We start from the raw sequence: 15,368 nt of genomic DNA, 5'->3' as shown, positions 1-15,368 counted from the left end.
AAAAAATACCCCAGAATGACGGAGCAGTGTTCAACTATGAGTAGGCATCTTGGAAGTATTTGCTTATTAATTAAGTTTCTAAGCTAGTAAGACAATGTAGAATGCAGAAGGCTGGGCTGCTGACAGATTGCAAATTGGAAGGTGTACTGAATTCAGATAATCACATTTACATACCTGCTATGTTCAGGCTTCAGAAAACTTGAAACAGTAGCTTAGAATACCACTGAAAACAGGATTTATTAGCCATCTAAATCTTGAATTTCAGAGGAATTAATTATAAAGACTTCTAAAATGTATGTTTAAAAGTTCCGTGAAAAAATAATTCCTGTCATCTTATAGTTAGCATCACTAAGAGAACGGAAAAGTTGAATAAAACTGCAAGGAAACACAAAGATCATATTAACAAGAAAATTTCTGTAAAAAGTATTCCAGAACAACTTCCAGGAAAGCCAGTAAGAATCATACTGGGTATAGAAAAAGAAACAACCACTTCACCGGTAAGTAAGGAAAGTGTTTCACCAAGACTCTGGTTAATCTGCCACAGAAAGCAACATCCGCTAGGTGTCATCGTGTGCCATAGACATTTTTTGATAAACACCTATCATACGTGAAAATTTGAACATGTGTCTGAAGTATAGGATGCCCTTGAATACACTGTGCTGACTAAAAAAGAACGTTTAGTCCCTTACTGAAAACTTTTGTGCAGAACCCCAATGTAAATTCTAGTGACGACCAATACTATGTGCAGGATTAGCAGTAGAACCACAACTGGTGTAGCACCTACCTTACTGCTTTATCTGGGGCTTGCTCAGTGCACCATGATGGGAGGGGAGGTTAATGGGGACCAGCACCCTCCACCACTAACACCCTTGCGACGTCTGTCGTGCTGCCCAGACTTTTAGTGGGTGGTAGCAGAGTTTAGGTCTAATGGAAGGTTAGAAATAGAAACGTTGTATAACAAAGGTTCATCATGTCTGCTGCCAACAAGCACTCCATTTTCATGCACATGATGTCCTTTTGGTAGTTTATCCCAATCTCAGAGAAAAGAGTGTTTTTATTTACTTGTTTTATTAGCTATGAATTGTAACATGTTTTTAAACATTAATTGATTACAACATTTAATTCACTAAAAATTACTGAATTAATAAACTATACACATAACAAAAGGTGACCAGATATCTTAGCTCACTTACAAGAATTGAATATACTCTGTTCTTATATCAATTACTAATGAACACACTACCAGCTCTATTTGAGTTCAGAAGCTGGTTTATTTTTATTTAAAAGTATCATCAGATTATCTAATATGAACTAACCATAACTTTCCCTGTTCTGTTTTGTTGTTTGGTTTTGGTTTGTTTTATTTTTTTTTCTTTTCTTTTTTTTTTTTTTTTTTAATTTAAAGTAACAGCAAATGTGTAATTGCAATGGGATTTTGCTCTTGCAACAATAAACAAACAATCCTTTCTCATGGGAGGACTGGAGAGCTAAGACACATTTCTTACAAACTTGAAAAACCCCATTTCTTAATGTTCATGAACAACAATTTTTCATACGTTGTCTTTACATGTGGTGTTCTTTCCAACAGTTGACTGTGCTTGTTCGGATCTTTGGAGAAAAGTTGCAATATCCTATGACAAGGAAAATAAAAAGTTAAAAGGTCATTTCATGTCGCAGCCTGATCTACCTTAAAACTTCCCATAATAATGACTGTCTTTCTATGGGGTGAGCTTTGTAACTAATGACTAGAAGATTATGAATAAAGAACTAACTTCAGTGGAGATACATTACTTCTGCATGGTAACACTTTCCATAGGTGACATAAGATGTCTTCCAGAAGGGAACTAAAACCAATGCTGTCATTCAGCTTAAGCACTCTGTTTAATGCACTAATGAAAACATAAACATACAGTGAGAAATGTGGAAAGAACATCCTTCATGGCAAATTCCAAAGGAGTTCCTGATGTATCACTAATATTACTGAGATGATGTTTTCATGTTATCCACACAATATCATTGCCTTCAGTGATTTTACAAAAATACAGTATGCTAAAATGCAATTCTTAAAGTAAGCAGAGATCTTAAGCATCAGTAAACTTATCAGTAAAGAGAGGTGCTAAGAGTGTTGTTTAAACCAGCAAATATTCAGAACACACAGAGACAAATTCTTCAAGAAAGGTTCCTTTTCTTTATATGTCATATTTCAGGCTGAACTTAAACAACACTTCAAGGAAATGGAAATGAAAGAAAATAAGTAGCTAACATTGGGAATAATACATATGTGGATTAGTTAATTTTTTGCACTGTCCTGCATTCTTAATAAAAAATTGTTTGAGTTGTTAATTTTCAACAATTTTGTACCAGCACAATCTTCCCTGTTTCCTATTTCAGCTATACTATCCATTGTCTAAGTAGGACGAACAAAGAATTTTTGATTTTAAAAAATAATGTGCTGAATGTTTATACAAAGATAAATAGTAATTTAACGTCCTAGCATTTTCTGGTATTGTCAGTAAACACATTTTTCCTTTAGCAGAATAATTAACAGTCAGAGTTTTTATAAAATATATTAGTTTAAAATTCAAATACATATTCCAATCTGTATTTTGTGCATATTTTGAAGATACAGCCTTTTTTCAAAAACAGAAACTGCCTGTATGCAATGATGCCTCATATGCCTTGCAAAAATATCAGGAGCATTTCAGTGAATACAGAGTAATCATGTTAAAAGGTAATTTTTTGAGTCCTTTGTTTTAGAAGGTATTACTAACATTTATCTTTGACACTAAGAAAGATTTCGGTTTAAGGAGGCCTTTTTCAGCATATTGAGTCACAAAAAGGAGTTTCAGTTCCGGTTCGACAAAAGTAAATGTTAGCAAATGGAACCTTCAGCAAGTTCATTATCAGCACTTATCATTACCACACGAAGCAGATGAGGATCTCAGTAAACTGAAGCGTTTCTGGCGTGGTAGAATGTGAATTTTATTATGAGTGTTCTAAATATAAAGTACAAATCTATGTTCCTGTAAAAAATAAGTTTGAGAAAGCTACTTCTGATCATTGTGGATCAAATGATACATAGAGACACATCCAATACTACCACTGTGTTCATGTGTGTGGGAAGTGGAAACTTTATGCTCTAGCAATTTCCATAGAAATACATGTTAAATATCAGTCTAAAAGTAAGAAAGGTATGATTGAAAATTATAATCTAATGCAGAAAAGAGAGTGACAGAACAGTATTTAAGTATGTGTTAAGAATGAAAAAAGTTGCCTCTGGAGAGATTTTATTTATGTAACTAACGCTTTTGCAGAGGAAAACAAAACTAAATAACCTCAAAACACGGGAGAAATAGTACTCCAAAGATTTGCTATGTCTGTGTTTAATGAAGAAAACAATGTTTCTGTTACACGAATAGATATTTTTATCATTTTTTAATGTAAAAAAAATATTTTTCACGTATATTTGTATTTTCTAAGGTTTTTCTGATGGAATATATGATTAAGAGAAGCAAAACATAGATCTTTTTTTTTTTTAAAACTAGGTATTTAAACACCGAGTTAAATTTTCCTTCTCTTGCACACTGGGACATTTAAAACACCACATGAAAAAGGCTTCTGAAGTTTCATAAGTATTACAAGTACTGCCTATGCATAGACAGTGATTCAGCAGTGCTTTTTTCTGCAAAACCATTGACTATGAACTATATGGTCCGCCTCTTAGGCCTTACTGAATATAATCTCTATGAACTCTCCCTAGACAGAAAGTATTTTTACTTTGTTAAATGATAGGTGGAGTTCTGAATGTTTGCTGAGTTGTGCAATATTAAATGGCTGCTGTGAGTATAAACAGGTTTTGTAATAATTGTTCAACATGCTAATAATTTTTTTTTATAAAGACATGTTAACTATACTTTATTAGAAATCCTATCTTGGTAAGACTCCTATTTGAATGGAAATTTGAGTAATGTCACTGAAATGATTAATAAACCCAACCAAAGTAGCAGCAGTAATAATATGACAATTAATTTAGAAGGAATAAGCTTGATGCAAGGGCCTATGTTAAATGGATTCAAAACATGATACCCCTATCTTCAAAACTAGAGTTTTAAAAAAAGGACTATTCAGCAGTCGAAAGCAGGATAAAAAAAGTAACATAACATTGTCAAATGCATAATAGTTTTGATATGCTGAATGCTAATTATCAAATTACCTTGTTATCCTGGGTAATCATAAGAATGTAGTCCACTCAAAATAACAAATTAATGCAATCATGAAGAATTATAGAAGGAGAATATAGCCCAGACTCTTTATTTAAATTTGTCACAATCAAAGTAGAGAGTTACTAAAATGTGTGATTGTTTCTGTGTTACTGTGACAGTTTGGGGATAGAAGGCAAAATTTGTAGCAAGAAATAATACCAGCTCTGGAGAATACCAAGCTTAATAGAAATACCTATGCAGTGGAAAAAGCAGAATTGCTTGCTTCTTCCATCTGAAATCTGTTGGTCTAATAAAAATATTCTCTCATTTGTTATTATTTTATTCAGAATATAATAAAGTGCATTCATAAACACACACTCATATATAGGTGTGGTCTAACTATTCTAAAGTAATAAATTTCATCTGACAAGTGAAAATAATGTGTTGATAATGGCAAACCACTTGAAAGTTCTAGACAGGACCAGAAAGACTCCTAATCAGGACAGAAAAGAACAGATAAAAAAGTAATAGAATTTCCAAGCTTATTCATTTGTTAGCATTTGTACTGAGGCTAACAGAAATGTAAGATGTTGTCAGCCACTGGTATATGAACTGAGAAAACAAACTCACTTCAAAAGACAAGAATATATCTCACCAGGAGGAAATATTTTTTTCATGGATAGTATTGGTTAAAATTGAGCAGATCATCAAGAGGCCAAAGGAATCAGGTGTCCTAGCTCAAATTTAAAAAATTCTAGCCAGATATTCCATTTGTAGTTTTGAGCAAAACATTTTATTTTCCACTGTTTATGACTGCAGTAGTAGAAACATTTTAACCTTAGAAACCACACCCTAACTTGCTATATTTATCTTGTAAAAGATCTCAAAATAACAGCACTGTGGTTGAATTTCATTTTTATAGAGATTTTTATAGTCTTAGGACAATTTCTGAAAAAAATAGTTGATGCTAAAAATACTGTTTACTTACTTTGGAAACGTTTAGGAAGAAAAAAGTTCACCTCTTCACCAAATATAGCTCTTTGAAGAACTGTCACAGAAAAACCATTCCTGGTGTACATATGCTTTTGACCGAAATCCTAACCTACATAAAGCAATGGCCACTGGGTCTCTATGCCTGTTTGCTGCTGAATATAATAATTTGATGTAAAGTTGAGTAAGAACTTGTGGTCTTAGCTCTTCCCCAGTTAGTCAGAATTTGAAAGTAAGACTGAAGTGTTGATTTCATGCACAAAAGAGAAGCCTGTATTTACCACTACAGTCAAGTAATATAATCTTCTCTTTTTAACTACAGAAACCATAGAGCACTATATTTGAGATACAGTCAGTATAAACCCTTGCAAGAGGGAATTCTAAGTATTGCAAACAAGAACTGAAGCTCTGCATTATCTGTCAAGTCAGGAGATACAGGCATCGAATGAATCTGCCAAGTAAGTAGAAAAATATATTATTTAAATGCAATTAGACCAATATGGCTTTGGTAGACAAGCCATAGAAACTCCTTTGGACTAGAGCACATGCACTGAAACCCTCAGCTACTGCCAAGATCCATATACAACAGTTTGTAAATCTTTTCTCATTGACTGACAATTTTTATAACTGTACTGCCCTGAACATATCTTATCAGGCACAAATAACATAGGTCATTGATGGTAGCTAATACATTTTTAACATATACTACAATCTGTTCTTTAAGCTATATAACATAGCTCCTCCTGAAAGCGGTCCAGAAATATTAGAAATTTTGATAAAGAATAGGCACTGTGCTCTTCATATTCAGCAATCGGTTAATTTGAAAAGGTTTTAAAAAGAAGTCGCCCTCTGCTATTTACAAATAGAATATATGCATATGGCATTACTCAGTTTACACCCTAGTTCAGTGTTAGTTTAGGTTGCAGCATATTTTGTCTTCATGGGGAGTTTGCATTATGTTAAAGGTTGTAAAGGGATAACAGTCACAAGTTGGAAGACAGGAAGTTCTATCTCAACATGGGGAAAAACTTTACTTTGAGGGTACCAGAGCACTGGAACAGGCTGCCCAGAGAGGTTGTGGAGTCTCTGTCTCTGGAGACATTCAAAACCCACCTGGATGTGTTGCTGTGCAACCCGCTCTAGGTGGACCTGCTTTGGCAGGCGGGTTGGACTAGATGATCTCCTAAGGTCCCTTCCAGCCCCTACCATTCTGTGATTCTGTGATTTTGGCTATCTTCCCAAATTGGCTTAAATACTAATATAGGCAGGATAGATACTCATTGATAGTTACAATCTTGTGTTGTCTTTGTCTTATATTTTCTTTTTGTATCTCTTCCTACTATAGCAAATAAAATTTTAACGCTTACTTTGACAGAGTAAATATATTCTCTTGTTTCTTGTCTTTTATTAACAACAATTATGAGTCATATAACAAATACCGGGTATCTCACTTCTTACAAGTGATGAATATAATTAAGAAATAGTAAGTTATTCTTGGAGCATAGAATGGCTTGGGTTGGAAGGGACCTCAAAGATCATCAAGTTCCAGCCCCCTGCTATGGTCAGGGACACCTCCCACTACACCAGGTTGCTCAAAGCCCCATTCAGTCTGGTCTTGAACACCTCCAGGGATGGGGCATCCACAGCTTCTCTGGGCAACCTGTTCCAGTGTCTCACCACCCTCACAGGAAAGAATTTCTTCCTAATATCTTATTTAAATCTCCCCTCTTTTAGTTTAAAACACTACCCCTCATCCTATCACTACAATCCCTGATCAAGAGTCCCTCCCCATCTTTCCTGTAGCCTTCTTTCAGGGCTGGAAGGGGCTCTAAGGTCTCCCCGCAGTCTTCTATTCTCCAGGCTGTGCAACTGGGGCTTATAGGTCCTGCAAAAACTGGCACCATTGCAGCCTGAAAAAGATTGAATTTGATCCCTACTTCTATAGGGTGATGCAGCACCCCTGTACTATGCTTAGTCAGACTGCTTGTGTATCATGTATCTTATTCAGATTGACAGTTTGTGGGACACTACGTGCCCCTGGTGATGATCATCTCAAACTTGTGAAGACTGTTGGTTTGATATTTGGGCATGCGAATGCAAGCATCCTTTTCTCGTTTCACACTATTTTCTTATACCCTGTATATAACATATTTTTGCAATAGTTCAACCCATTTAATAGGTTGATACTCTGGCCCAAAGTTGCCTTATGTGCAACTGTTTAAATGCACATTTAAATATAGGTGCAGGTAACAGGGAAGCTCTAGAGTATGGCAAGGAAGGACACTTGAACCTGTAGTACCTCTGCATGCCCTCTTCTGCAGCCTGGTTGGCTTGGGATGGAGTGTGTTCTATCACATATCCCATAGTGTCTTGCAGTAGCATCCTGTTGGGAAGATAATTCAACCGGGCTCCTTCCTATGGGTAGGGGGAAAGGCAATTCCACGTGTGACAAGGCAGTAGAAAACCTGTAGGCAGCTATAGGCCAGCAAGGCAGGTGTAAAAAAGTAGATCAGAAAGCAGAGCAGTCTTTGATGGTCAGGTTTTTCATGGAAAACAAGACAACCGATCTAATCTACCACATGCTGTGCTGTATGTCTGGTCTACACTGCAAACTGGCAGTATCTAACTTAATTACATTTACACTTCTGGGATAATGCAAATCTCAATATGTGTACTTACAAATGTCTTGGTCACAGGAAGCAATACTTACAGGAAGGTTGTATTCTTGATAACTGTTGATCAAGTCTTGAATGAAAGGATGTTTCAAAAGGAGTACAACTGGAATGGGTGTCAGATCTTCAGAGCCTAATTCTTTGTATATTTTGATGAAAACCTGTAAGAAAAAATAATATGTGGTCAATTTATTAAGTATTTAAATAAATTGGAGAAAAGCAAATATTGCAGCAGGTATTTATTTAACATAAAATGCAAGGTACAAAACCTTCTTTGAGTCAACCAGCATACCTTATCATAACTGCCTTCCTTCTCCAGATTACCAAATCTACAATTATCTTCATCTTCACTTCCTCCAGTATGAAACACTTTGAGTAGAGTTGCCAGTGAAATTACTCCTTCACCCGTGTAGCTGAAAACATCTTTTTCATCTTCTATTAAAGTTTTCTCATTCGGTAATATATTGGTGTAATGAAAGGTCTAAGAAAATAAAGCATCGGTATAATACTTGATGATCAATAGGTCTGTCAGTAGGTCATCTGTTTGGTTAGACATTCATTAAGTATCAGTGGATTATACTTCCAAACTTCTGTTCTTACAAAACAAAAATCATCAGTTCACATAAAATTACCTACTGAACTATAGGATGAAGGAATAGATCCTCAGAGTCCAGAAATATCCATAATGTTGGCTTTAGGAGAAATTTAATAAACAGCTTTTTCCAGGAATGTGGCCAACATTCCCCTGAGAAATTAATACTTTCCAGGGAAACAAAACATGAAAATACTGAATAGTTACAAATTACAATACTCTACCAAGAACTTTATGCTTGTATAAGGAGTAAACTTGGTAATTCAGGATATTCACATGAAAAAAGCAGCATGACTTTTCTAGTACAAATCAAGTACTCACTGCAAGAACTTTATTTTGGCTAACAGTCAACATAGGGCCGCTAGGTCTCCACAGAAAAAGATGAGAAAAGCTACGTGCAGAAAAATTAGAAGTTTACTATAAACAAGCAATGAGGTATCTTTGTGGTAATATTACAGATAGCCAAAGAGAAAAAAAACCAAACCAAACAAACAAACAAAAGAAACTCAAAAAAACTGCTGTAAAGATTTGTGAGCACAAAGATTAGAAAGGACCTCATAAAGGTGAATGATGCTTTGACTAGATGAGGCCACTGTGTAGACTAACCACTAACAACAACAGGAAATTGCATTTAATTGATTAGGCCACTGTGTAGACTAACCACTAACAACAACAGGAAATTGCATTTAATTGAACATACCATTTCTTTCCTCATTAGGAAGGAGAGACTGCTGAGATACAGTCACACTTGTACTACATGTCTTAGACTGTAATACATGTATTTTTCAACACAGGAGGACCAAAATCATTGATACAGTCTTTTATCACTCAACAGTGGAGATATTACACAAATATCAGCACTTAGGTTTTTCTATCTCCCACTACTATTTACATTTAGCTATAAGACCTACACAACCAATAACAAAATTATTGAGACTTAAAAGCTACGCATTTTAAGTGAAAGGGTCTTTGCTATGAAGTCAGTGAAAGTAACAAAAGTCTCTAGAAAGTTTGTCTGATCTTTTTCCATTAACATCACTAAAATTTCAGACGTACTTCTGTAGGCAACTACCAATGAGAGGTCATTACAGTTAACAGGAAAGAAAAAGAAAAAGAGAAGAGATGACTTAAATTAGGTGCTGCTGTGTAAGCGCCTTCTTATAAGATGGCTATCTAAGCTGTGTTACAAAACTTTTTTGAGATGAGTTTTGTATTCCACTGGTGAATATCCAACTTGATAATATTTACCAGATTTCCAGTACCTGTAGTGAGAACTGGGATATTTAGATCACATGTAAACAGCCACAGGTAGACAAAGGTTTGGGATCTTAATTTTGTGCTGAAAACTACTTTGGATATCTTCAGGGATCTATATTTTTCTATCTGGTGGAGCTTGACTCAAACATCACAGGGTACTAACACATAATTCACTATTGGCCCCCTTGTGGTTGTTGAATATCGTGCATGAAATTCTGGCCCTACTGAAGCCAATGGTGAAAACCCATGCACTTCAGTGGAAGAGGTTTCTATTTGTTCTCTTTTTTTCTCGATTCAACATTGTTGTTAAAGTGTACACATATGGAACATATGAAAGAAAAGATTAAAATGATGTTCTATCAACTCTGCAATTCTGAGCACCAACCTATAAAAGATGACTATGAAGACAAAGAGAATCCAGACATGCAAGAGGTTCATTTAGCATCTAATTCTTAGATATTTCTACATTTCTAAGGGAATCCCCAAGACGAATTAGGCACACAAACTCTCTGTATTAGGAGACACTGTGAGACATACATCAGACAGAGCACAGGTTCGCAGAGCCGATACATTGAGTGGGAAACTAAGCATGAGGAAATTCTCAGGTTGGACGGGTATAACTCTTCCTCCTCAAAGGTACTTTGTTACTTCTAGATTGAAGGGAAATTTTTCCCTTCACCTGTGACTCACAGCCTTAAGAAATCTCTGACACATAGGTGATATTGTCAGTGCAGTTACTTAAAATCTTACAGAAGTCCCAACCAAATAGATCAAACCAAGGAGAAAACAGTAAGGAGGAGAACAGGTTGTGTTCTTTTATATCCAATGGCATGAGAGTTAGAAATTTTCACTGAAATATAGGAAACTAAGGTCAGATCTACTATGTCTAATTGGGAGCATTCTGTGCTCTCCTTCTTTCTATGAAATGTAAAAAGGAAATTGTTTTATTCAGTCTCTCCTATGGACAAAAACTCTGTTGTGCCAAATAAAAGCAGACACAGGGGAGTAAATAATATATGTTGCCATCTGAAGTGATAATATGTAATTATGAATATGTATAGGATTACACTGTGTGGTAAAATTAGGCCCTTTCCATACTGTTTCTGGAGAGCACAACTGTATTTTAAATATTAGGCAAATGCTAGAGTAACCGTGGTTGTGAAAACATAGTGAAACATTTTATTATCTAGAAGAACGAGCTCTTTCCAAGGTGTGTACAGGTATATATTTTATGTCTCAAAAATAACTTACACTTCAATAATAAGTAACTGATGAATGCAGTGCACTAATGGGAGTTTTGAGACTTTAAAAATAACAACACATTCCAGAAATACTAGCAATGTTCAAAAGCCCAGCTTCATATGATGTGACAATATGTTCATCATGGCTCTAAAAATAATTTTTAAAAAAATTTCATATGAAACTATTAATCCTTCTGATATACGGGTAAACCAAAACACTTGAAAATAACAACCAAAGTGTATATACTTCTAAATACCCCAAAAGAAACATAGTGGAAAAGAAAGCAAGACCAGCAGTAACATCAGGTTTTATATCTTTAGATAACGATATCATAAATCACACTACAATCTAATTCCTGGGGATTGATAGCTGGATTTAATTGCCTAAGATTAGACCAAAGAATGTCCTCAGTTCATCTGTGCAAGAAGTAGATACCAGTAAATATCTTAAAATTTCATTATTATTTGGCAAGCAAATTTCCAGACTTATGGAAGAGTATTATTACCAAAGTCAGTGGAACTACTTGTAAGGACTGGAGCTACCCAGGATAAGAAAATATACAGAAATCTAGCTAATTTGTAATTTGCAAGCACCACTACTATTCTCTAATATTTTACTGTAATATTTTACCACACATGGAAGAGAAGCTGCTTCTTTTCTGTGAATATAGGTTCCAGTAGCAATGCTAAGTGCTCTGTAAACACCTTCAACTGGATCAGAGTGGGAGGCAAAATAAAGTAGCATCTCAGTATAATTGAGCAGAGCAGGATCTTTTCTGGTATCAGCAAATAAACTGAAGAAAAACTATAAAAGGACAAAAACATGTAAATTAATTTCTACAAGTGGAATTTAATCAAATAGAAATCAAAGACTAGAGAAAAGGATGAAATAAAGTAATGACTGCTGATAAGTGATATTACCTTTAAAAATGTGTTGAGGCTGTGTAAATCAATATAAATCATAGAATCATAGCATCATAGAATACCAGACTGGAAGGGACCTAAAGGATCGTCTAGTCCAAACACTCTTGGCAAAAGCATGGTCTAGACAAGATGGCCCAGCACCTTGTCCAGCTGAATCTTAAAACTGCCCAATGTTGGGGAATCCACCACTTCCCTGAAGAGATTATTCCAGTGGTTTATTGTGCTTATTGGGAAAATTTTTCCTCTTGTAGCCAATTGGAATCTCCCCTGGCGTAACTTGTAACCATTACCCCTTCTCTTTTCGATGTGACTACTTGTAAAAAGGAAGACTCCATCTTCTCTGTAGCACCCTTTAAATACTGGAACATGGTGATAAGGTCTCCCTTAAGCCTTCTTTTCTCAGGGCCAAACAAACCCAGTTCTCTTAGCCTTTCCTCATAGTACAGGCTTCCCAGTTCTTTGATCATCTTGGTGGCCCTTCTCTGGAGCCTCTCCAGCCTGTCCACACCTTTTTTGTATACCAGGGATTAGAACTGAACATGGTATTCCAGGTGTGGCCTGACAAGTGCTGAATGGGATGACTTCTTTATCTCTGCTGGTGACATCCTTGTTGATGCAATCCAGCATCCCGTTGGCTTGCTTTGCCACAGCAGCACAACGCTGTTCACTCATACTGAGCTTGTCATTCAAAGACCCTCAAGACCCTTTCCACAGAGTTGCTGCCCAGCCAGGTACATCCTAGCCTGTGCTGCACTCCTGGATTATGTTTTCCCACGTGCAAGACATTACACTGATCCTTGTTGAACTTGATAAGGTTCTTGTTAGCCCATTCTTCCAGCCTATCCAAGTCTTCCTGCAGGGTGTCCCTCTCTTCTGAAGTGTCCACTTCCCCACTCAGTTTGGTGTCATAAGCAAACTTCGTCAGGGCACGTTTTATCCCATCCTCCAGATCATTTATGAAGATATTAAACAGCATTGGGCCCAGTATCAGTCCTGGGGAACCCACTTGTGACAGGTTGCCAGATTCAAAAGGAGCTATTTACCACCACTGTCTAGGTGCAGACTGCCAGCCAGTTCCCCACCCACCCCACAGACCACTTGTCTAGTCTATAACACATCAGTTTCTCTAGAAGGAGGCTGTGGGGAATCATGTCAAAAGCCTCAGAGAAATCCAGGTAGACAATGTCCACCACTCACCCCTCATTAGCTGAGCACGTTACTTTGTCATAGAAGGCGATCAGATTTGCCCTTGGTGACTACACGGTGGCCTGTCCCAATCACATGCATCATTGGACTTTTGATAGCCCCCAGGAGGATTTGTTCCATAACTTTCCCAGGGATTGAAGTAAGACGTAAGCCTATAATTTCTTGGATCCTCCTTTAAGACCTTCTTGTAGATGGGGGTGACATGAGCCTTCTTCCGGTCTTCTGGGACATCCCCTGATCTCCATGACTTCTCAAAAATTATGGAGAGTGGCCTCACAACAATGTCAGCCAGCTCTCTTAACACCCTTGGGTGGATATTGTAAGGGCCCATCGATTTGTAGGGGTTGAGCTCCTGTAATAGTTCACATGCCAGCTCTTCCTTCACTGACAGCGGGTCTGTGTTCGCATCAACCTGGATTTTTGTTCCCAAAGACTGGGGCCCAACAGTGCTGTTACAGACAGAAGTAAAGGAAGTGTTGAGAACCTCAGCCTTTTCAGCATTGTCAGTGACTCAGAAGTGTGTCTGAGTCATTCAAGGAAACAGAAATTGTAGTATTTTCTTTTCTAGATTGAGGACTTTCACAGAACAAGAAGAAAATCATAAAATCTTGTATCACAACAATAGGTCCAAAATATTTTCCTGTATTTAGATCACACTATTACCTCCCTCTTCCATGGAGACTTCCATGAGCTTAGATACAGGGATCATTTGTCTCCCATTCTTTACAAAGCTGATTACTGTGTAACAAAATTAATGAGGTTCAAAGGAGAACAGGAATAATTAAGTCTTCCTGAGTAGACTATGATTTAGAATACTGAAGGACAATTCCTAGATTCCTTTCTACATTATTTCTAACTTTGAGGTTTTTATACATGGAATCATATTCTAAAGCACCACCTGACCTCAAAAACCACTAAAACATTGCAGCAAAGAAAGCCAAGAAACTTCTGAATGAGACCTCTCAGGTTAGCATAGTGAGTGGTCTCTTCAAAATATCTATGTTTTTTAAGTTACCTTTAGGAGATTTCTTAGCCTATCTAAAGGCAAAGGTTCTGTGCAACTTTCCGTTATGCTTAGATCTTCATCTCTATTAAACCATAAGCCAACCTGAGTAAAAAAAAAAAAAAAGTTTTTTATTTTCACACATTAAAATAAAGTGGTCCTTATGCTCTATAACTTCATCAAATTACTAAGAGCTTAATTCCTTGACTTAATCAAGCTGAATTTGCTATTAATATGCAATGACATCAGAATAAATAAGTAGCTGTTTGTACTTTGTAACAGATACTTTGGGAATTACTGAAAATGGAGTAGGATAGAAGTGACTCTATGCACTTGAAAAAAGTGAGAATTAACTAGGTAGCTGTAAACCCAAGAAGTAGAATATGATGCAGAGTTTCTCTGTGTGTTCTGTTTTTTCCCTTTTTGGGTATCCTTTGCCACCCCATAGCTTTTGTCCTAGCTGTACTTTTGGAAGAAACTGTCCACACATTTCAGTATAATGAAGGACAGAGGCATGGCTCTTCCCATGTTTGCCTGCTTTCAACAACAAGACTAAGTGTCCTATAACGCCTACAGAGCTGTAAATTAAAAGTGCCCGGAACCAAATCTCCAATACTAGACTCACCACACAGGAAATATCAGCTAGAGCTTCCCTTCTAGAATAGAATGGCCATGAGCACACTGCCTACAGAAAAACTTACTTGCTTGGAAGTGGCCCACGATAAACCATGACAGGTTGTGCAAACAACATCACACTATGGACAATTGAGCACTGTTACCTGGGGATGTTCTCTACCACTTGTGTAGTTAACTAGTGCAGGTATAAATAGAGGGGCCAGCTGGGGCACCTCAGATTCCCAATGGAAGGTTCTTTGCTTGACTGTTTCTTGTTAAGACAGTAAAATAAAATGAAGTTTTATGATATTTTTAATGTATGTAAGTCTCAATATTAAGTAGAGAATAAAGTTTGTTTCCATTTTTATTGAAAGATTTTAACATTTGAAAAAAAATCAGTATATTCCCTATTAGATTAATAGACAAATTGAAGATTTCATATAGTTGGAAATCTTCATGAATCACAGATGTTAATGAGAGATGCAATAGTCCTTCAGTGTAGGCATTAAGTTAAAATATTTTAACAAAGTTATGAATTTCCGTAGCAACATCCTTTTCCACGTCACATGAATTACTACATTCTTGATTATATAAAATATTGCATTATTATTATTATGTGTTTTCTTTACAAAGCAATACAATGAAATAAGAAAAAACAGGAAGTTC

The 15,368-nt window shown here is 36.3% G+C and overlaps 1 protein-coding gene across 1 annotated transcript in view; it reads right to left on the bottom strand.

Annotated features, from left to right (window-relative positions):
• Window positions 1-1,550: 1,550 nt before the first annotated feature.
• SPEF2 (sperm flagellar 2) overlaps window positions 1,551-15,368 on the bottom strand; it is an 80,229-nt gene continuing 66,411 nt past the window's right edge. Inside the window, exons 31-35 of the mRNA XM_074166110.1 lie at window positions 14,100-14,192; window positions 11,586-11,759; window positions 8,157-8,345; window positions 7,903-8,025; window positions 1,551-1,631 (exon numbers count right to left, since the gene is read on the bottom strand). Coding sequence (XP_074022211.1) covers window positions 1,551-1,631; window positions 7,903-8,025; window positions 8,157-8,345; window positions 11,586-11,759; window positions 14,100-14,192 — 660 coding nt within the window. The remainder of the gene's footprint in view (window positions 1,632-7,902; window positions 8,026-8,156; window positions 8,346-11,585; window positions 11,760-14,099; window positions 14,193-15,368) is intronic.

Source organism: Numenius arquata, chromosome Z (assembly GCF_964106895.1).
Source record: "Numenius arquata chromosome Z, bNumArq3.hap1.1, whole genome shotgun sequence".
In the NCBI taxonomy this organism is placed as follows: Eukaryota; Metazoa; Chordata; class Aves; order Charadriiformes; family Scolopacidae; genus Numenius; species Numenius arquata.
This window is presented reverse-complemented; position numbering and strand designations above follow the sequence as displayed.